This window comes from Rosa rugosa, chromosome 4, assembly GCF_958449725.1.
Source record: "Rosa rugosa chromosome 4, drRosRugo1.1, whole genome shotgun sequence".
NCBI classification, from domain to species: domain Eukaryota; kingdom Viridiplantae; phylum Streptophyta; class Magnoliopsida; order Rosales; family Rosaceae; genus Rosa; species Rosa rugosa.
Genome location: NC_084823.1, coordinates 30,969,243 through 30,993,080, shown reverse-complemented (window position 1 = coordinate 30,993,080; position 23,838 = coordinate 30,969,243). Strand labels below are relative to the sequence as shown.

At 36.2% G+C, this 23,838-nt stretch overlaps 1 protein-coding gene and 1 long non-coding RNA gene across 8 annotated transcripts; one reads left to right on the top strand and one right to left on the bottom strand.

Annotated features, from left to right (window-relative positions):
* Nucleotides 1-5,247: 5,247 nt before the first annotated feature.
* Nucleotides 5,248-9,521, bottom strand: LOC133743734 (probable serine/threonine-protein kinase PBL21). Of its 3 annotated transcripts, none has more exons than XM_062171764.1 (7): nt 8,940-9,521; nt 8,796-8,831; nt 8,419-8,585; nt 7,963-8,152; nt 7,204-7,595; nt 6,453-6,794; nt 5,248-5,490 (listed from the first exon to the last, which is right to left on the bottom strand). In XM_062171764.1, exons 1-6 carry the CDS (start codon nt 9,001-9,003, stop codon nt 6,492-6,494), a joined length of 1,152 nt encoding a protein of 383 aa, XP_062027748.1. In that variant the 5' UTR covers nt 9,004-9,521; the 3' UTR covers nt 5,248-5,490; nt 6,453-6,491. The 3 variants fall into 3 exon arrangements, with proteins under 3 accessions (XP_062027748.1, XP_062027747.1, XP_062027749.1); XM_062171763.1 differs by having other exon boundaries at nt 8,922-9,520; XM_062171765.1 differs by lacking the exons at nt 8,796-8,831; nt 8,940-9,521 and having other exon boundaries at nt 7,963-8,172; nt 8,419-8,558.
* An 8,443-nt stretch (nt 9,522-17,964) lies between these two features.
* Nucleotides 17,965-21,362, top strand: LOC133744042 (uncharacterized). Of its 5 annotated transcripts, none has more exons than XR_009863346.1 (10): nt 17,965-18,462; nt 18,600-18,691; nt 18,797-18,972; nt 19,051-19,151; nt 19,242-19,321; nt 19,647-19,809; nt 19,901-20,004; nt 20,366-20,433; nt 20,897-20,960; nt 21,139-21,362. It is a non-coding gene; the product is annotated as an uncharacterized LOC133744042 (long non-coding RNA). The 5 variants fall into 5 exon arrangements; XR_009863345.1 differs by having other exon boundaries at nt 17,966-18,462; nt 19,605-19,809; XR_009863344.1 differs by having other exon boundaries at nt 19,242-19,809; nt 19,901-20,008.
* The last annotated feature ends 2,476 nt before the right edge of the window (nt 21,363-23,838 follow it).

Below are 23,838 nucleotides of genomic sequence, written 5' to 3'. Positions count from 1 at the left end.
CACCATGGTGACCTGCACAGTGTATTTCGTGCCCTGGGTCATGGGCACAGTGTATTTCGTGACCCAGAGAATGAAAATATACACTAAAAAGCAGTGAATAGTAGGTGACCCGGTGACCCAACGGGTGAACTTGCTCTAAGTTGGGTACAGTGGACTGATTTGAGATTCACTTGAGATTGAGATGGAGATCTTTTCAAAAGCAAAGCCATATTTCATTTAATGTTTAAGCCGGAGCTAGCACATGTTTTAGAAGTACATCAAAAGTTAAGCCCTAGTAGATCGAGAAGGCTCGGAATGTGATCGGGATGTACAATCTACCACTTTTGGAATAGCATAGCTTCATGACTTGTCACTTATCATTAGAATGCTAATATTGTCATTAGGAGTGAGATTTTTTGGAAAAAAAATATCAATGCAATTATTAATAAACGAACTTATATTCTGTAGTTTATTTTATCATTTTTTTAATATGAGTGAGAATCAAACCTATAACTTTTACAATATGATTAAGGTTATGAGTTCGATTCTCACTTATATAGAATAATTATTAAGAAAAAATAAAAAACCCTTAACCCACCCACTATTACATATGTCAGTGAGAATCGGATCCATGACCTTTACAATGTGAGACCCTTCGTTATTCTACATACTTTTACTAAAAAAATTAAGGTTATTATTAGTGGGAGAACGTGATTACACACAAACATCCTTAACTTTTCGACCCACGCTTTGTCGGGCGTGTTGAAATGTCAAGAATCCACTATGACTCGGACTTTCAAACTCTCTAAAAACCATCGATTAATCATTTTTCCATCGCTTAATTTGTAGTTTATTTTATCATTTTTTAATTTGAGATCCTTCGTTATTCTACATTATTTTACTAAAAAAATTAAGGTTATTGTTCGTGCTAGAATGTGGTTACACACGAACATCCTTGACTTTTCGACCCACACTTTGTAGGGTGCGTTGAAATGTCAAGAGTCTATTAAGACTCCGACTTTCAAACGCCTAAAACCATCGATTAAAAGAAAAACAGATATTTAGGCAGTAATGTACTAAGAGCAGTGAAATTCACTCCTCATTTTACAATCTACACTCTATTTTTCATTTTTTAGTAACATAAATTTTGTCTTTAGTGACTTGAATTTTGTCTCCTTATCAAAATTTCAACCAAAAATAAATAAATAAAGAGTGTGGATTGTAAAATGGGGAGTGTGGATTTCACTCTCTTGTACTAACCATATATATCCAGCCTCGGAGTCAAAGTCCCTTACCTTCAAACTTCCGACGCTCAGGACCTGGATGACTGAATTCCAGGTGATAGACTCGCCATGCTAGGTAAGATTTTTGTTTGATCAAGTATCATCAACAGTAGTTGCGATTTCACTTTCTTGAAATTAATTCTCTGTACTTCACCGTGCATAGACAATCTTCGAGCATGACGTTTGCATGTGTTGAGACTAGAATCATCACTAGTACTGGCTGCCACCCTCGATAATGTTAAATGTGCTTCCTAAGCCTTTTGTGCGATTAATATCCTAGTTGTGGAACTAAACCAAGCAGCTAGGTCAAAAAAGTAGATTCTCTTCCATAACCAGCTAGTGAAGCGACCGACTCTTGAGCTCTTCTGTATAAGATTTTGCTGCAATTCAATTCGTAAAGGTAATTTTGGGCTTGCTTTACTTGCAAGTTGCAACCATGTCCATTGTAGCGCCCTACAAAGACATCTAACTTATTGGCCGTTCGACTCTTGACAGCAGTCTCAACTTTTTCAAGCTAGAAAGAAGACTCGATTATTTCTTGTAGGATTGTCAATTGCGATATTGACCCAATAACAAACATGGCTCAAAACTCACACGAAATAAAGTGGGTTGAACTCACACGATTAAAAAGCAGGTCCTTTGCATGTTAACTTGCCAACACAAAATGAACCCCTATAACCAATTATTGAAAAAATATGATATTGTTGTATATAACTTACATACATGACCTATTAAAACTTTAAACATATATAGTGTTTCAATGTCTTAAATGAATCCATTGGTGAAGTTATGTTCTATTATTTGAACATTTCATGCATTTTTTTTTTCAATAAAGTATGTTAAATGGTTCAAATGGTTACATGTTTACGGTTTAAATAGGTCACCAAATTGAACCCGGCGTGACCTGTTTATTAAACAGTTAGGTTGGTCATCGTGGGTCACTCGTTTAATAAATAGGTTGAGTTTGAGTTTACATTTTTAAAATGATTACTAAATGAGTTGAGTTTTATTGCGACAAGTTTAATACCTTGACACAACACGAACCCGATACGACACGACCCATTTACAACCCTAATTTCTTGATATATGTCCACTTAGATGTTCTTCCTATTTACGCTCTTTCTATGTAAAATATAAATTTACTTTGCTAATTACCTTTTCTGACCCGCCCCTCAGAAGCAAATTATAATGTTTATTGTAATTTTTCTAAGTTAAACATGCCCATAGTATCAAAACCAGGCACCTATTCGCCAATGGATGTATTAGTGTTTTTTCTTTTTTTGGCAAGAGGATGTATTAGTGTTTGGCGGGTGAATTTATAATTATGTCCACTTTAGAGTCAATTCAACATCACTATTTTTCATCATATTCGAAAGTCGTGTTATTTTTCGAGTTAGATTAAAATAAGTTAAGAAAACAAAAGAATGCTATTTTAAAGATAACATAATGTACGTGATGCTGCGACAAAACATTCCTGCCGACCAAAAAAGTTCAGTATGAACACATTTACTATAATGACGAGTAAAAAGTAGCAGCCAAATGGCGTTGTTATGTTGACCATAATTTTTTCTACTTTTCTTGGTGTGCTCATATAAGGACAGAAGCTTGTGGGAGTAAAGTAAAACCTCGTAATTTATAAACAAACATTAGACGTAGAAAGTAGAAACTAGCCAATATATATAGTTTGATTTCTAGAACAAATTTGCAGTCAACCTGGGAAAGGATCAAAAGTGCAGCTGGATCCAGATAGAATGAACCTTGACCCAGCTTGCTTCCTTCTTCTGCTTCTTGTTTTCTTGGTGGTGATAGTGGTGATAATGGTGATTGGGATTTGGGGTCCCATTTTAACAAAAAATATTGTCCAAGACTGGAAGAAATTCTTGAAAGCATGCAATGCTACATAAGTCAGAAGATGTAAAGATGGTTATTCTAAGATGTGGTCATGCATGATGTGGGTTCTTTTTTATTATCAGATAGGTAGAATAGCATTAAGCTTAATTTAATCTACTCCATTTCTTTGGATGAGAATGAACATGTTACTTAAATAATTTATGATTGTAGGTAAAACGCATTAGTCCAGGTAATACGCATTTCACTAATTTTGGTGGAGAACAACCTTGTCAACGAATTAGTGCTGTTTTAAGACCTTATCTGCTATTTGTAACTGGAATCCCCTTCTCCAGAGGATCGAGGATGCTTCTTGAACGGAACTAAAGAAGTCGTTCAGAGAAATATATAGTAGCTATTCTATATATGTTACACAATCCAAATTTATGATCCGCAATCACCTCTAGGAGACTTGCTTGTTAAGTTAGTTTATGAAAATAAAAACGATCAAAAGTCATCATTTAGAAATCTTGTCTATGAAAAATCGACCAAACAAGACATTATAGAGTCAATTGATATCTCATTGTCATCAAACAGTAAATTATTTTAACTAATTGTTAATTTGTTTGATAAAATCAGATTTGAGGAATGGGAAGGAGAAGGAGGTTGATGGAACATGTTGAAGAAAAGAACGTTGCTGATAGCATAAAATAGAAAAGAAAGCAAGAATATTAAACATGTACCAAACTACCAAGCTCTAAACAAAGGATAGGACATTGGTACAAACCAAAAGGAAGTGAAAGAAAAAACTAGAAAGGACATCGGTAATTTCCATTATTTTTTTTTTCAATCAAATAAACATCTCATATACAACAACTAGTCTATTGTGAATCGAACTCATGACCTCTCACTTATAAATGGGAGACTTATGCCACTAAACTAAATGATACTGGGCAGTAATCTCCATTTGTGTTCTCCAACCGTACATTTCCAGTACAAGTGATCTGTGCAAAGCATCTATCTCATACAATCCATACTCGTTTTCTGTATCTTTGTAAGAAATGAACAAACAGAGAGGACTAAGACGCATTTGTCTTATCATCAAAAAAAAAAAACATTTGTCTCGAGTCTAATTGATCTAATCGACACTGGGGCAACGTGGCTCCCCATTCCACTATCATCCTAATCAATCATACATTCCTCTTATATTGAATACGTCATGTTACACTAATCCAAGGCATGTACATGCCAGAAAACCTTCTGCTTCTTTTCTTTTCTTTTTCTTTTGTTTTGGGTCAAAAAAACGTTTCAAGAGCAGAGGAGGCAGAGGAAGAACAAAAAAGCGGGCTGAAGCTACGACCCTACATCCTCAGTACATGTGATCTGTGCAAAGCATCCACCTCATACAATCCATTCTCATTTTCTGTATCTTGTAAGAAATGAACAAACAGAGAGGACTAAAGCATTTGTCTCAAGTCTAATTGATCTAATTGACACAGGGACAATGTGGTTCCTCATTCCACTATCATCCTAATCAGTCTTACATTCATACACTTCCTCTTATATTGGATACGTCATGTTACACTAATCCAAGGCATCCACGTGCCAGAAAACCTCCTTCATTTCTTTTCATTTTCTTTTTCTTTTTTTTTTTCTTTTTTCTTTTTTTTTTGGGGGCCAAAAAACGTTTCAAAAGCAGCAAAGGCAGAGGAAGAACAAAAAAAGCGGGCTGAAGCCCAAAAGAAAATAAAAGCTTAGGCAGAAACCCAAGGCAGGAGAAACAAATTAGAGCCAAAACAAAGATATGTCAGACTTAAACAGCAGAAAATATCAGCAAAGAAGTATTTTAAGCTTCAAACCCCATAATAGCAGATCTCTTGTAGGCAACCAAACTCTGGTTCTTCTGGTTGACTAGTGTCTCTAGTCAATCAAACTCAGTTTCCTTCTCCTTCAATTAAGTTTTGCTCATCAATCAGATCCTTGTATAGCTAAGCTAAGAGTATAACTCACCCAAAATATATATATATATATATATATATATATATATATATATATATATATATATATATATTACCATTGCTAATCTAACATAACATGGATTCAAAACCACTGATCCCCATATCCAAATATTACTTCAAGTCCTTACTTTACGACCCTATGGAAATCAAAAATCTCACTTTTCACTATTTTTGATGACATAAGTTTGGCAACACAAGATGCTATCTGACTCAAACAACCACAAGAACAGGAGTTATAATTTATCCAAAAAGCCACATATCCAAACCCAAGTGTACATATATACATACATGTGCATTTACATACCAACTCTTCATATGTGTACATTTGGTATCTGGAACTTATCAGCTGTTTCTTCCCTTCTGAGTCTCACAAGGCTAGTCACCTGCAAACATGGATTGGGAACATGTTACAGTTACTATGCAGAGAAATCATTTATTAGCTCTTGTAATTAGTCATTCATATGCAGACCAACTGTATGAAACATAAGCATTCATCAAATTAGAACTAGAAGGGAGACAGATGAAAAAGACGAGTAAATTTGATTACAGATGTTGCTGTTACATCTGTGTCATAGCACAGCACAAAACATAAACTTGCTGCTACATTGATGAACTGTGATCATCTTCATTCCTTTTACACTATCAAACAATCTCCTTTCATCAAGAATCAAGAAATCTTAAAAATAAAAAAGTTTGAAATTCAGGTATAAAACTTGTAAGTAAACAGAATTTGTGGATTTTTATTACATACTAAGGATAGCATGTTGACAATCATTTGTATACTAAACCATTGACACACTATCCTCTACAACTGATAAATCTCCAACATATAACATTAGACAGGCGAGGTCCCTTATCCATAAGCACCTCATTTCTTACCCATGCATATTATAATAATTGAACTGATTCACTAAAAAATGAGATTCAAATGACGCTTTCATGCTCTTTACTTTGGCATAAAAGCCGCAGCATAGAGGACAAGAGCCATACTAGGATCTCCTTCCATCCTAAATAGGTTATTTAGTCATGGTGTATGCTTTAAAAATCAATTAAAACATCAGCCACAATGAGGAAAAGGAGAAAAAAATTGACACCATGTATGTTCCTTATTGCACACCCAAGAACCTATTGCCTTCTTATTTTCTTTAAAAGCTCTTGAGAGTTCCATTTGTAATACAATACATATAATGCAGCGACATCATATATGCTATTTTTTTTTCTTCCCAGTAAATGACACCGTATATGGTTTCTCAAAGTAATAATGAATATGTTGATTGTCTATCTATGTAAACCAAGGATGACCAAAATAATGGCAGATTCCCAGACATGTGATCTTGTGCCTTACATCAATGAGAGTGTTTCAGCAGGTTGCTCCCAAGAACTTCTAACCAGAAGTTGAACTCATTCTGTAATCTGATTCCCGAGAAAAAGTATCCCTGTGCTGCTGTGACGGTGATGAAGAAATGGGACTATGAACCCCAGCTCTGCCCGGTTTGTGGTTCTGTGAAGCCAAGTACTCGAGTGCTACAACAATATCACTGATAAGAGGACGGAAAGTTGGTTGCTCTTGAAGACACATGGCAGTAATAGCAACTGCATGATGCAAACAACGAATGGGAAAGCGTCCCTGTAATAAAGGATCAACTAACTGGACAAACTTCCTTCGGTCTTTCAAGAATGGACGAGACTGCAGTTAAAAACACAAAGGTGTTGAAAAGAGTTTATAACAAATGAAAAGGATAAATTATTACGAAGAAAGTAGTCAAAAAAAGTTGAGCTGATAAGAGAGACTTCAGTAAAGGTTCCATATTACATGTCTTAAAAGTAAGTATTCATCTCACAAGTCCTAGAGAAGGTGCAGCAACTTCACAATGACCACAACAAAACTATAATTTAAATTACCGTTTCATTGATTTCTAGGATGATGCGAAAGAGAAACCTTACATAAATCCACTGAAATGTAGGGAGAAATATATTGAAGTAAAAGCAAATATAAGTTACTATAGTATCCCATTGATGGAGATTCCACAAAAAAGTGAGATTCATATCAAATAGTCGCAAGTAGAAAGAAAACAGGAAATAGAAACGATACTAACCCAAGCTACTAGGTTCTGTTCCCCTTGCTTCATAGTGTTGTCAATTGCCTTCCTGCCAGTAATCAACTCCAACATAACCACACCAAAGCTATAAATATCAGATTTAAGAGTCAACTTGCCACTCATAGCATATTCTGGTGCACAATATCCATAGGTTCCCATAACTCTGGTTGAAACATGGGTGTTATCTCCCACAGGACCAAGTTTAGCAAGTCCAAAGTCCGAAAGCTTTGGATTGAAATGATCGTCCAGCAATATATTTGCTGATTTCAAGTCACGGTAGATGACAGGTGGGTTAGCTTTGCAGTGAAGATATTCGAGGCCCCGTGCTGCACCAACAGCTATCTTAATTCGAGTATCCCAGCAAAGTGGCTCTTGATCAGGTTTCAGATCTGAATTAGTACCTCATATGTTAGGTTGTATACAATGGAAATATAACAGTACAGAAAAAAAGAAAGTTTAAATGTTTGTGTTATCCAATATTTTCCTTAATTCATGCTCAATAGAAAGACAATAACATACTAGGATACTAATATCATGCATTTCAATAAATTCAATTCAACCTCCTCTGTTACTCCTCTCAACCAACTGTTTTGGTGCACAACACCCATACATACCCAACATAAATAAATATAGTCCACTCCTTACTTAGAATATCAAAGAACCAATCTTTTATGGAATAAGGATTATACAATAACTAAAGAAATCAATTAGATTATGTAAAATGGATGTACTTTAGTTATTGATCAGAAAAATTACCAAAAAGATGATCTTCCAAGCTACCCCTCGGCATGTACTCATAGACTAAGAGTCTTTGATCTCCATCAGTACAGTAGCCGATCAAGGTGACGAGATTAGTATGGTGTAGTAGGCTTAACATGAGAACCTCCACGATGAACTCCTGAAATCCTTGAAGACCGTCATGATTAAGTTGTTTGATCGCAACAACCTGCTCAGAGAAATCAAAAGCTGCACCACATAAACATCGAATTCAACATAATCCAAATAAAAACTTTTATTTTAGCAACATCTAGTGGATTAAGTTTTCATCCATAAGGGTGTGTTAAAGATTTCAATCCTGGTTTATTTAAAACAGTTCTAGCTTTCACCTAATAACTAGCAGCATACATCACAACACATATCACTTTCCTAATATAAACGCCACAATTACGCAATTAAAGGTTATAAGGATGTCGGGAAAACCCTGCAACTTACCTGGCCTGCTTCAAGCCGACCTTTGTAAACTCTTCCGAAGCCCCCTTCCCCAATCAAATTCACTTCCTTAAATCCCTTAGTGGCGGCTGCAAGTTCGCGAAATGTGAAGCTTCGTGCCACACTCTTTTGTGCGCTGTTGGCACCCTTTCCTTTTCCCTTCCCACTCTCTGCACATTAAATTAAATTAACTCAACACCTACAAGCCCTAACTTCACAATAAGAACCTTCAAAATTCCACACAATGTGTACACAAATTCCCAGCAAAAATAGTCAAACCCCAAAATCGAATGCGATAAACAGCTGATTTTTCAACTTCTCCTAAAAAAAAAAATCAAATTCAGCACACAATTACAAACAAGGTGCTTGAAAAGCCGTACCAGTATCATCAAAGTTTCCCCTTCCTCTTCCACTACCTGCAATTTTATCACATTCAGCGAAAATCGAACTTAACAAATCCCAACTGAAACAGACACTTGAAAAGACATAAAAACACACACACAGACCTGAGGATCGATTAGTACCATTATCAATTTCGACCTTGCTAACATCTTTCCGGCGAGGACTGAAGCACCCAAAGCAACTCATAACTCAAACTTCCATGTATCATCTATTTTCACTAAAATAAATAAATAAATAAAAATCCAACCCAACAAAAACCCTAAATCCCTAAACTAAACAGATAAGCTTTTGTCTTCTCTCTCTCTCTCTCTCTCCGCAGCCGGAGCCTTCAACCCTTTTGCCAAATTCCCCAGAAAAGAAAAGAAAAAAAATTATAAAAACCCAAATGGGGGATATTTGGGATTTAGATTTGGACTAAGATGCACACCCATTAATACAACCATATATAAATACTCATTGAATAAAACTACCCGCATCAAATTAAGCCCGACTGGAAATTCTGGAACCGAGACGAGGGCAAAAACGGCAAGATAAATAAAAACTAACAACGCGTACAACCAGAAAAATGAGAATGAGCCCCCCCTCCCCAGCAATTAATATATTTTAATTTCGAATTTATATGAATTTAAAATAATTTTTGTTTTTCGGCCGCCCGTGAATTTGAAAAGCTTTGCATATTTATGGTTTTCTTTCTCTGCGAGTCGCTCTCGGTCCCTCTCTGTTTTTTCGATTTAAATGTTCCGGCTGGCCGCGGGGGTGGTATTACCGAATTGCCCTTGGGATTTCGTTGTTTTCACGGTGGGTGACACTGACAGAGCATCTGAACTGACTCGCTTTTTTTCCGACCGGCCTTTGGATTCCGATGCGTCACACACCAGGTGTGACGTAGGGCATTCCCATCCTGAAAGCGCGTGGGCGTGGGGTACACGAGGGAATTATTTTGGTTAATTTGTGGGACCCTTGTGTTAATTAATATGTTAATATGGGGTAAATTAGGCGTAACCAACCGCCCCATTTAATACATGCATGCACTTAATTACGGGGATCTAGTGGGCATAATCATGATTGGGTTAAACCTGTTTCTTAAACTTGTTTAAAACTTTAAAATCTGTCCTCCATGAATGCATCTTACCTTGGTGCCTTTTCTTACTTCCTTCATTTCCTTCCCCTCAAGTTATGTAGTTTACAAAATTTGCTCTTTTGAGAGATCTTTGAATGTCTTTTGTATATAAATCTATATCAATTTGATCATAATACCTTTTTTTTCTATTATATTTTTACTTCTGTCTAAAAGTAGTACAAGTTAAAATAAAATGTCGTTTCAAGTCTCTCAAAACTTAGAACTGAATCTATACTATAACATTGTAAAAGATAGCTAGCACATGAATTTCATTATGAGGCAAACCACGTCGTTGTAATACGATTCAATGCTAACATTTTACTTGTGAAAGATGTTTAACTAAGGATGTTAATATGCATCAAATATCCCTTCAGTGAAAAGTCGTGTCTTTTAATTAGATCTTACAAAAAAATTCTATAATAATTAATCTTCCCAACGACTCATTAGATTGTGGTGATTAATGTGGGAGAGATTTAGACTTTTTTGAGTTTTTCTATGTTATTCTATGAATCTTTTTAGTTAGAGTTCAGGTTATTAGAACTCTAGGATATGAGTGTGTTTTGAGTTTGGGTGGAAGAACTCTGGATTCTTCTTTCGATGAAATCAACAGTTTTCATTAGATAAACTTTTAAAAGTATTATCAAAGTAAAATATAAGATTTTTTTTTGTTAGATTAAATTATTTTTTTTGGTACATTGTTAGATTAAATAATTGAGTATGAATCAAAGCCAGAATTCTATAGTACGTGAGGCATAATTGGCCACCTGCCTCCAAGTGCAAAGTCTCTTTTCCGGCCAGCTGACAAAGGTGAAGATACTCATAGTCGTTCCTTAGTGCGGGCTCACCCAGCTCCTTGCCGACATTCACGCTCTCACATGCACTGAAAAATAAGGCCCTCAAATCAAGCCATTGCTACGCCTAAGATTGGGGCATTCTCTAACTTGCTAAATGGGAAAGAACTACGTACCCTAGCTGAATGAGTTGCAGCTCGCACTACCTCAGAAACCCCTGTTCTTGGCAAACGTATTAAGCAGGTTGCACATGCAGAGGCACCAATTCCACTGATTGTAAGTCAAGCTGTTGCCCAGAATTCTTCCTCAAGTGATAGTGTCTCTCTAGGTTTCCCTCGTAATTAAAGTTAGAAAGAACACATGCGAGCCCAGCTCTTCGTCCACACATGTTTGAAAGTTGTACAAACTTTCGATGGCAACTGAAAATGACGTTGTCTAACTGCCAAACACCACTAAAGCACTTGAAAAAAGAGATTTTACAACTGTAGTCAAAGAAACGTACCAAAAAGCTTAGTAAACTGGCTGAGAAGATGAAAGTGAAATACTGAAATTAAAGACCAAGAGCCGCGTTCTCGGTAACACAAACAATTTAATGAAGATGCTCTATTGGAATACCCGTAGCATTGTAAATAATGACACGTTATGAGCGTTAGCGTTCTCAGCAACACAAAGTCACAAACAATTTAATGAAGATGCTCTATTGGAATGCCCGTAGCATTGCAAACAATGAGAGCGCTAGCTAGCATAGTTAGTAAAAAAATAGGACGTGTATGGTACGTGAAAAATATATAAGCGTATTATTCAGACATTTTATCAAATAATTTATTGAAAAATTTGACAAATAATTTTAATTAATTAAATAATTAATTTTTTAAATTAAAAATATTAATTTATATTAATTTTTGTTCAATAATATATATGTGTAAAGTACGGGAAAAAAATGTAAAAATCGTCTATAGTACGTGTATAATTCTTTTAGTTTCAAAAGTACAGGAAATTTAACTAGTCCATTTCAAAAATACAAAGCACGGAAGTATTTTTGAAAAAGAAATAAAAAAATTACTAACTATGTTGGCTAATATAGTATGTGATCTCCATTTTATTATAGTATATATTTCTGAATCTTTTATATATATATACTAGTTGATTCAGTTCCTCTTCTGTTTGGAGATCGATCGTTGGGCTTACGCCCAGCTGCTACCAATTATGGGGGCTTGCGAGACCCCAATCTATATGGTGCTTTTGTCATGAAGCTCTCAGTCTGCTAGTGCTTTCGGCAACAGATCAATAAATCTCGATCTCTTGCTTGCGTGATGGTATGTTGTGTATTCTCATCGCTGTTTATGCAAAGACAACGATCACGGGAAGCCAGAGCTATCTGGCAAGACTTATATATCCCTAATTAACGACAGAGCACATTTTCATGGTCCTTGTGTAGTATATGGTTATTTCAATTGCATCTTTGGTGACCATGAAAAGCGAGAAGAAGGACTCCAAAATCTGTTTCTTACCTTGGCTTTCACGCAATGCTTACCTTGTGTTGAATCGGTTGACATTTCAACTTACAGTTGGATAAACCGCCATACTAAGGTCAAATTGGATTGTGCTTTGGGCAACTTGGCCTGGATGACTTCATGGACAACAATGGATTGTTGTACTCTCACAAAAGTAATCTCTCTTTGAACATATGCCTTCACAACAGAGTGCCAGACCACTCTATTGATATACCAGCCTAATGGAGAGGGTCATTCGGATCGTCGTTACTGATGACAAAATTTCTAAAACTCAGTACCATGCCCTCAAAGAGTAGAAATCGATGCAACGGTTAAGGCAATGGGTAGTTGTAGTTCACCAAGAGCGGATGGTTTAAATAACAAAGAATGCGTCAACTGTTGGTCTATTGTTGTGGATGATGCATCGGCACCATTCAATTAAAATATTGTTTTGTCTTGACGTACTTCAATTAAAATATTGTTTTGTCTTACCTGTGAGCTTGACTAATGGACAAAAAAATTCAGCAACTTGCGATCATCTGATCCACGGTCCAAGCAATCATACTAATTTACCCAGCTAGAACAGCCTAATCAAGTTTTCTTGCAATCTCCAATGGGAAATTCTACTTGGGGTGCAAATATACTCATAAAAATACTAGATAGCTAGTGCTACATTTCCTCCTTTTTGATGTAGCTAGCATGTGTTCTTGAGTTTCAGAGGAAAATTAAAGACATAATCTAGACTTTTTCTGACTATACCTCTTTGCAGCCTTGGTCAATGCAGGATTTAACTTGTTGCAAGATGACGACGAGCTTAACAGAGGGGAGACAGCATCAAAAAAGATGAAGTGCTTACCAAACTCACTAAACTAGCCGCAATTAATTAATGGTCTTAAACAATCAAGCTTATGGTAATTTCATTCTAAATACTCAACTGCTATAATGTTTGTTTATGACTCTTAATTTCTAGGGAATTTTCTTAGGTACCCGGGTGTTTGTCATACACTCATTTTGTTAAATATTTTGAACTATTGGATTAGTAATATATATATATCCAATTATCTAAAATATTTAAAATTTGGTAACCTGTTTAGCTCTTAACCAATTATTGTTTGATTATCAATTGAAAATTGACAATTACGTTTTTTTCCTTTAAAATTTTTTTTTTTAAAAAAACCTTCTAACCTAGTGTGATTTATAGACAAGTTAAAAGTGACTATATGGTAAAGATTGAAAACGAAATATTTACATTTTTTGGAGGCCTGATCTGGAGCATCCATCTTCCGTCTTAACTGTGCACATATCACATCAAATCTGAAGAGCAGGAACGACATGATATCTTTCGGAGTACTATCAGCCAACATTATCATGCAATCATGATACAAATTAAATAGAGTAGTACTTACCGTCAGCATCAATGAAGTACATCAGAGGATCAACTCTTGGATATATATATCAGGTGGTTTATATATCTATATATCCCCTTTGTCCCTTAATTGCGCGATGTATCTGTCATCTTCTAAGACTTTGTTCCTCTATTAAAGCTCAAAGTAAAGCCATGGGAATCTATATATGATTCATAGGCTTTGAGCACGAAGATTTCTGTATTGATGTTGATATATCTGTTCCATGCCTAAACTGGTCACTAGTGTCTACAAGGAAGAAGAGCATGCTGAGATTGAAGTTAATTAACCGCATGCATTCTAGCTATTGTTATGTTGTAGTATAACTATCATGTATACAACATGTTTGCAAGCCATGCATGCATTTTTCAGTGTCTGCAAGTTTATAGAAACAAGTGAAACTGCATGTGTGCATGCATTCAAGATATATGGCTGTCAAACACTAATAGTGAGATCGTAAAAACAAACGGAGTACATTCAATTAAGATGATTGCATAGGACTATGCTTTGGCGCGCAGGTCACCGGATTTAGGTCATCACAAAAGAGGTAAAAGAAGGAAGGTGAAGTGGTGCTCGTTTTGATAGAATGTGGTCCATCCAGAACTGAAATTGTTAGTGAAATTACAATAAAATTATAATTTCTCTTGAGAAATTCGTTGACAATAGGCTGAAGCGCGAGATATGAAGCGCGAGTATCTCGCTCTCTTTGAGGAGATTCAAGCCCTCTACGGAACAATGCTGATGCACCAGAAATCTCTTGACTTGTCATCTCCAGGATACAACAGCCTAACAACAAGTTGTACGGCTCACACCAATCTGCACAAATTGGAGGAACCCAAAACTCCACCAAAAGAACACCTTTCTTTGGCCAAAAAACAATACACAAGACACTTTAGGATATTTTGGAAAGAAAGTTGCTGGGTGAATAGTAGTGTTTCGTAATAGTATTACGTAAAAGCAAGGATGTGTTTGAGCATGCAACAAATGGTGCTATTTATAGGCTCTTAGGACACTCCCTACCATTAATAGGGTACCATTAAAACAACATGAGTTACAAATAAAATTCAAAATAAATTCAGAATTTGAACAGAAATAAATTCAGAATTTAAACACAAAATAAATTCACCCAAATTTAATTTCAATAATAAATAAAATATTAAAATGTAACAACAGAAATCATTTGTTATTTTCTGTCGTCACAACCTTTTCAGGAATAGGAATGAATCCTTCCTACTGCATGTTTACCTGATAAATTTGCAATACATGTTAGCGTGAGTCATGGCGTAACATTAGGAATAGAATATATTGTAATTATATCGTAGTTAATACTTATCTGTTCTATGTGTGGTAGAGAATAGAGACGTAAGTCAATTGTATTCCTGTAATCCTCTTTATATACCTCCACTGTGAGATGAATCGAATATCAGAAAATTCATTCTCTCAATCTCGTTATATCTGACTTGGCATCAGAGCAAAGATCCGAGAGGACTTTGTCTCTTGTTTTTCAGTTCAAGGAATTAATTCAAAAACCCCATTGATAGGGTTATTGTCCTCTTAACGGCGTTACTCTCCCGTTGTTATCTGTCTTTGCATCGACATCGATCCGTCCAAGAACGACCAAAACGTCTTCTTCTTGGACTTCGACATTGCTAGACCAACATTCTCCATCTCATGACCAGACCGGATTCGTCTTCCTCTATTCAGACCGCCTCTGTCTTCCTCCATTCAGACCTAACAATTGGCTTTGGGCACTAGAGAACTTCTCCAGATCGTTTTCCTCCGCCGCACCGTCCGGTGATCTGCTCCAGTTTCCAGCTTTGCTTCAGTCTCCGATCATCCCCAGACTAGTCATTCAGATCATACCAGAACGTGCGCCGCACCAGTTCAAGGTGTCGTCCAGTTCACAGCGTCATCCAGTTCGAGGGTTCCGACCCGTCGCGTGCCTCTGTCGCCCAGCACTCTTTCTTCGTCGTTCAACCCTGTTCAATTCCTCCCTCTAGTTTAGGCCAACAGTTTCTCTGATCCAAACAATTAGGGAGAACCTATACCGGATCTTCACTTTGTTCTAAGGTCACCGTCTCAACCTGTGTAATTTTCTTTTAAAAGAGAGAGAGAGAGAGAGAGAATATTTGCTGCACGTTCTGTTATTGTTGGAATCTCCTGTTCTTTTTATTCCGCTGTGATTTTTCTACTGTATTTTGCAATGGGTGGTGATGAAAGTGAAGGTCAGAGTTCCAAGATCAATGAGGTCCAAAAGGTTGAAGTTTCTGTCCGAAGTTCAACGATGGTTCTTTTAAGGGTACAAAACTCAATGGTACCAATTTTCAAACATGGAAGAAAATTATGTCTGTCCATCTTCGTGGCATACACAAGATGGGGCATGTAACTGGAACAACTAAAGCTCCTAGTGTAGATACCGTTCACTAGCATGCATGACTAATTTGCTATCTCACCAAGTATAAGTAACACCATCCTAGGGGGCCCACAAGCCATGGTGGAGCCCAACCACGACATGCATACCGCAGCCCGACATATAACCTACCCCGTGGTAGTCAGAAGCGGTCAAGACCTCGCCAGTAAGCAACATTTTCAGCCTTGCCAATATGCCTCCACAATATGTATTTCTACATTAGAATGGGACTTCTTGTCCCACATTGAAGAAAATGTAAAGGAAGGAGCCTCCCTTCCCTATAAAAGGAGACTCCTTCCCACTTACTCCACATCCCATTACAACATCTCTTGTAATCATGCTAGGCCGCAAGGCCTAAATACATATAGTGCAATATTAAAGTGGACGTAGTTTCCCGCTAAGACGGGAGTCGAACCACTATACATCGTGTCTTCTCTTTCTCTCTTTCTTTTCTAACGTTAATTAGAGTCTTCGGTTTCTAACATTAACACCTAGTGAGGAGGATGTGGATGCATATACTAAGTGGGAGGATGATGATGGATATGTGATGGCAATCTTGTTCAAAGCCATGACTGAAGATATGCTACAATTGGTGGAAGAGTGTGAGACTGCTGAAGCAATATGGAAGACCAATGGGATCTGTATACAAATGAGTCTGATTTCATATAGGTTCATGAATTTATATGCAAAGCTGCCAGTATGCAACAGAATGGGCAACCGGTAGCTGTGTATTTCACCAAGCTGAAGAATGTATGGGCTGAAATTGATCAAAAGAATCCTTGCAAGATCAAGAATCAAGAAGATCTTGTGTAGTACCGAAAGGAGAAGGAACTTGAAAAGGTTCACGTATTAGATGAGAAGCATAGCAGTGTCAAGGGAGAATTGCTCAGAATAACAGACCCTCTTAGTCTAAACACAGCTTTTACATACATCTGCAAGGATGAGTCTCAGTAGGAAAGCATTAAACATGCATAGGTTGAAGTGTCTAGCCTAGCCATTCAGGCCAAGTCACCGGCACCTTTTCTTCAGCAGCAGAGTTCAGTCCCACTTCATCAACAAGGGTTCACCAACTGTCGTCGTCCTCAATGCTCTTATTGCAACGACCATGGACATGTATGAGAGACTTGTTGGAAACTAAATGGGTACCCTAAAAAGAAGGGTTATCGTCCTAAGGCGAAGGTAGCTGCTGTTCAATTGGTCCAAGAACAAGACTTCTATGGCGTGGCCGGACAGGATCATCATACGGTAGGTGGGGCTACTCCTACAGCCTCTATAACTGGTCGTGGTAAAATTGGTATGGCTTTAAAGGCTTCTAACTTTGTTGGTTCTAATACATGGATTATTGATTCTGGTGCCTCCGATCATATGACTTATGATAAATCATATTTTACTGAATTGTCTTCCCCACCAGTGTCCTGTGTCACCAATGCCAATGGTGAGGCCTTTCCTGTGTTAGGATCAGGGTCAGTTCGTATTACTTCCACCTTAGAACTTCATAATGTGTTATATGTGCCTGACTTGTCTCATCACTTTATATCTATTCCACAATTGAATACTGAGTACGTCTAAATGCTCTGTAACCTTTTATCATATGTATGTGATTTTTCAAGATCTTCTCACCAGGGAGATAGTCGGTCGGGAGTATCTGAGGGGCAGGTTGTTCCATCTGGATCAAACATACGCAGGGTAGAAACCAGGAATACAGTCCCGCGCCTCTTTGACTTCGAGTTCTGATAAGTTAAGTAAAATTTGGTTGTGGCATCGCCGTTTAGGGCATCCCTTTTTAGTCTTATGAGAAAAACCATGCCTACTCTGTTTATTGGTGTGGATGAGTCTGTTTTACATTGTGAAACATGTGTTTTGGCTAAGAGTCATTGTGCTACTTATTCTCCTAGCGTTTCTAATAAAAGTGCTCACTACTACAGAAAACAGTATTGGGGACACCCACTAATTTTTTTTAAGACGTTTTTTTTTACTGAATGTCCTTGCATATATGCCACGACGTCAACACCACTCAAGCACTTCAAAAGCAAAAACAGGGAAAAGTTGCGCAGAGGCCAACGCATCTAAAATCCAAAGAGGTCTCGGGTTCGAATCACGGATACCCAAAAACCATAATAGTTGAATAAGGGAAATAATAGAAAAGTCCCGTGCTAGGCGTATGATTCACTATTCAAGTTTTCCCAAATGGCTCAAATTTTCGTCTTCCCTCTCAGATTCAAACCCTTCCCTTTCACTTTCCCTCAATTTCTATCAAAGTTTCCCGTCAAATGGAAATAGTTCACCTAATTTCATCCTATCAATCAACAATTCTCTATTCTTTCTCACCTTCATCTCGATGCATCCATCATCACCTAGAAAACCCTAATATTCTTCCCTGCCATCGAAAATCCAAACGAGTGAAATCCTTGCTCAATCAAAATTGAAGGTTCATGTTGGGTTTTTGTTTTGTATTGGTGTTAGTGATTTTAGTGTACACTTTCTTACTTGTTGATAATTTATGATTTTTATTGAATAAAATCCTGGGTCTTTGCACTAATCCATCAATTGTGTTTGTATTGGCAGGTGCAGCGAAGAAGAAAAAAAGAAGAGGGATATTCATTGCGACCAAACCCGTAGATTGGCTGGGTCAGATCTAACTCCTTATGACAAGCGAGGTATATGTTAGTATGTTCTTGCTGATGTGAATCTATAATCTAATGACTATAATCACTGGGTATTAGGATATATACGTTTAATTTTATCAATTTTATCTCTTATAGGGTCAATGTTCGTTCTGGTCAGAGGAGATATATGTTTAATTTTATCAATTTTATATCTTGAGTTTGATTCTTCAAAATTCTGGCTGGACCAATCTCTCTCAACTTCTCAGAACATGTGCAAGGGAAGCACAGTACAATCACCTTCAGATAATCATATATGACTTTTCACGACCAAGGTAGAGATTTAATTCTATTTCATACACTGCATGTTGATTCCTTTTATGATTATAATTCTCTCTTACTTTCTGGTGTAGGTTGAATATTCCACCTCGTATGCTACCACAGACAAGGCACCCAACTACTCTCTCTTCTCCATTCTGAAAATTATATTGTGGTAAATGTCCTGGTAGATATGGTAAGTTCACCAGTTTCTACATGATTTGTCATTTGATATTGTTGATCTTCCTAACTTCACATGATTGCTCAACCATTTTTTCTTTTCCAGGGAAGTGTTGGAAGGCAAGTTCTTGTTAAAATTATGAGGGAAAGAAAGTTGCTTTTGACCAGAGGATCCCCAATTTGAAGGTGGTCTACACTCTATAGATGGGCATAAAATATAAGTGACAGATGCATATCCTATTTGTTTATGCATTAAAATTTCAGATTTAAAACTGGCTGAGAAACTTTTGCTTTGCTTCTAAATTTCATAACCTATGGATTATTGTTTCTTACCTTCTAATCTAATTTTCTAAGGCTTGTGAAAGATAATTGACTTGGACAAGGATGTATTACTCTCATTCAATGTGTTACCATTTTCATATGGTTATTGCAGTCAGTAGTCTCCCAGTGAGTGTTCTCTTGTTTTTAGGTTTTTGCATGGTTCTGTTCAGACAGTTCTTCTTCTTAATAGGCAACATAGACCTGGTCGTCTCTGTGCTAATTATGACTATCAAGTGAGTAGTCTTAGAAGACTAGCATCAGGTGTACAAGAAGAAGCTCAGCAGTGCAGGAGGAGAAAAAGGGATGAAGAAGACAAACCTTGGGATCTTAAAGAGGAACTACAGAGTGTGAAGGTAATAATTATTTGCTTTAATTTTTCTTCATAGGTTATGGCTTATTGATTAAGTTTTGCCCCCTGAAGTCTTAAACTTAATGAATAATCAGGTCACCATGATAAGCGTCAATGGTTCAAAAAGGATGCAAAAGGATATTTCCATTAGCCAGTAAAGGATTTCTACCCACCTCTGAACATATTGGCAGCTTGCATGGTAGGTATTCTCCTATTTCTGTAGTCTATATGCTTGTATTGTGTGTTGTTTAATTTAAGTATTATATGTGAAGGCTAGTTAGTTCGAGTTTGGTAACAAAGATAAATAATTGTGTTATTGGCTTATTTCTTAATTGTTATCTAGTTTCTAGCTTATACGTAGTGCAACAATATTGGTTTGTTTCTCAATTAGGATTGCAGTTTCTAGCTTGTACTTAGTGCAGCAATACTGGTTTGTTTCTCAGTTGGGATTTCAGTTTCTAACTTGTACTTGGTGCAGCAATATTGGTTTGTTTCTCAATTTGAGATCTAAGTTTCTAGCTTGTATATTTCATTCTAATTGTTTAACTTTTGTTTTGCAGCCTCTGATCGCTCTATTTTTGACTTCTGTATTCAGTCTGTTTCTCCAATTCCAGTATAAGTAAGAAAGGTAAATCATTTGTCTTCCTCTGTTCATTCATGTGATTTGGTCTTACCACTTTAAAGTTAGTCATCTTTTAGCATGTATTTCTATAGATGAAGTTTCAAGTGGAAGTAGCCTTTGCCTAATTGAGAAAGCAATTGAGGACGAGGAAGGTCCCAAACATAAATTAACTTGATAGATGATTTGGATTGGTTGAAGTTATAAAACTGGATTGAGCATTTGTTGAGAATTAGTCACTTATGTAACTTTATGTTTTGTTTAGATTTAGTATTTGTGATATATGCAGGCGCACTATAATCACTTGTCCTTCACTTAATGATTGTCAAACTGAGTTTTTGTTTTGAATAAATAAAACATTCATTATGAAGGCTATAGATGAATGTTTTATTCATAATCATGTCATTCATTATCATAATCTTGTTAAGTTATCACGTATTTGTTTGTTAAGAATTGATTTTGTCGAACACAGGTTTGGCATTCTCAAATGCTTGCCATAAAATTTACATGAAGCAAAATCTATTCGGATTGAAAAGGTACTTAAATTCACTAGTGTTCAATTTGTTTTTTCTTTTCTCCAGTTCCATTTGAGAGTGAGAATATTGGTTTTAATTGAGACTTCAATAAAAAGGCTTATATTTGCTTTTTTTTTTTTGGTAAGGCTTATATTTGCACTTGTTATAATTCTTCACTACTATTTGATTGATATTGCAGTTCAAGACAAACTCATGGATGCTCATAATGAATGTGATGCGGCAATACTTGTAAAGTTGTAGTTAGATTAGATTGTAACTTATAGTTTAGTGCACTTGGGAAAATAAATCTGTGCTCATTTGATATTGTATTTTGGATGTTTATATATAAGTTTGGTTAGTAATGGTGTAAATTTGCATATTTTAATTTTTTTTTTGTTTCATGAAAAAGATACAAGGACGTTTTTTTAGTGTCCTTATACATATTTGGTAACGCTTTTTTAAGTTATAAAGACGCTTTTCTAGTGTCCTTATAAACATTAGACGACGTTTATTTATAGAAACAAAGACACTTTTCAAGTGTCCTTATAAACATTATATGACGTTTATTTATGGAAACAAGGACACTTTTCCAGTGTCCTTGTAGATATTTAAGGACGTTTTTTCAACGTCCTAATAGATGACTTACTATGACTCCTTGATAGATGACGTTTTTTTTGCGTGTCATCTAAAGTTTTTTAGGACGTTTTTCAAACGTCCTTAAACCTATTTTCTGTAGTAGTGGCTATTCCTTTTGAGTTGATTCATTCTGATGTTTGGGGACCTTCTAAAGAGCCCACTGTATCGGGTATGAGATACTTTGTGTTGTTTATTGATGATTGTACAAGATTGTCATGGGTTGCTCTTCTTAAAACCAAAGATGAAGTACGTCTTTCCAGCTTTTCAAACTTTTTGTACTCTTATTCAAGCACAATACCACCACAACATTAAAGTCCTTCGTTCTGACAATGGAGGAGAATATGTTAATCATGTTTTCCAAGAGTTTTTTAAAACCCAAGGGATTGTTCACCAAACTACATGTCCACAAACATCAGAACAAAATGGAGTGTCCAAAAGGAAAAACCGTCATTTACTTGATATGGATCGTGCCCTTCTCTTTAGTGCTCATATGCCTAAGTATCTTTGATAGGAGCATTTTAATGTGGTATTTTAATAGTTAATTCCTCACATTTTGCTTAGTTAATTCCTTAACGAATCGATTTTTAATTCAATTTTTATTTTTAGGTACATTGGAGTAGATGATGATGAAATAAGTGTTAGGTCCATAAAATGATGGAGAAAAATGGAAATGCACTAAAAAGGTCAACTTTACACATTTTCCTACTCCGGCTAGGAGAAACCAAGCCAAGCAAGGAAGAAGGAGCGACCACCTAACCAAATGAACTTCAAATGAGCTGAAACCTTCCAGATCCATTCTAGACATCCTAAGAAACATTTCTTATGAAGAGTGCAAGAGCCAAAAAGAAGTGGAAGGCCTTCAAACAGTCAGCCCAATTTTCTGCAGAAGCAAAACTGGAAAACTGGACCTGTAAGGAGTCCAGCAGAAATTCCGGCCCAAACACATGGAGATAAATTCTGAAAATTTTACAGAATGATCTACACTCATGATGGATCATTTCATATGAAGAAGTCACGGGCAAAATCTGAAGTCTTGGTGGAGAATTAATTGAAGGAAAAATGAGTAGAAAGTGACTCAAACCTAACAAATTCCATTAGTGTTTAAATATTCAAACCTAACAAATTCCATTAGTGTTTAAATGCTCAAACCTAACATATCATCATTTGTTTAAATCCAAATAGTTTTGCTTGGTAGCCTATAAATAGAGGCTACAACAAAGAAGAAAGGACATTCCTTCATCCATTCCATTTTCTTTGTCTTTCCATTTTCCTTTCCATCCTCTAGTTTCAAGTTTAGTCATCTCCACGAGTTCAAGCAAGGCCAAAGAAGAAGAAGAGAAGCCGTGAGCACTTCCATCCATAGCCATCCTTGAAGCTTGCTTTCGAGTTTCAAGAATCCACAACGTGAATCATCCATCTCATCTTCATCCACGGTGTAATCCTATTCTCCTTTGTAACCTTTGCTTTGAATTTCGTTGGTTATGAACTAGTTGACATATATGTTTGAACAAAGTATTATTTCTGGAATTTTTATGATTAATTGAGAATTTTCAGATTCATATATTGTGATTCGAGAGTTGCTTATGTGGGTTTGTTTAATTAAATTTGCGTTATAGATAACTTTTGTATTTTAATCTTATGTGGTTGCAAACACTTAGGGTTTCGATATGAATGGTGCTAGGTTTAAGAACATGAAATCGACTTTTCGTTTTGTGTAAACTTGAATCAAAGTAGTAAAGGTTTTGTACAAAGATCGAATTTAATTAAAGAGAATTGCAATTAGGTGGACTTTTCCATACTAAGTTGTACACTTGAGTTGATAGCCTTTCTCTATGTGTAATGCGTTAAACATGACATGATTGACTAGCTTTCTAGGGTTTGATTGCATGTTTGATAGGATTAATCTAGGTGCTTTCGCTTAGGTTAATTAGCATTGAAAAGTAAAAAATGGGAATTCATTTGCTTTCGAATGTTTCACATGATCAACTCCTTTCTCATGACTTAGATGAACAATATTAGGGTTTGAATCAATTTTAATCATAAGTTTCGGTTTTGATCTTTGTTCCTTCATTCCATTCGTATTTTTATGTTTTTGCATTTTAATTGTTTTTGTTAACTTAGTTTCATTTTCGAAAAAACCAAAAACAAAATCCCCCCTTTTCGTGTAAAATGTTTATATTTTGTGAATACATTTGTGAATATTATACTTTGTTTTAATTTTAATTGTTTAATTGTTTGACAATGACAGGTGTACCCTCAATCC

Excerpts from the sequence above, each read along its gene's own strand:
- LOC133743734 (XM_062171763.1), bottom strand. The coding sequence starts at position 9,003 with ATGAGTTGCTTTGGGTGCTTCAGTCCTCGCCGGAAAGATGTTAGCAAG. Across the intron at positions 8,586-8,795 it reads GGGAAACTTTGATGATACTG|AGAGTGGGAAGGGAAAAGGA; the intron begins GTACGGCTTTTC and ends TTTAATGTGCAG. Across the intron at positions 8,153-8,418 it reads GTCGGCTTGAAGCAGGCCAG|GTTGTTGCGATCAAACAACT; the intron begins GTAAGTTGCAGG and ends TTCTCTGAGCAG.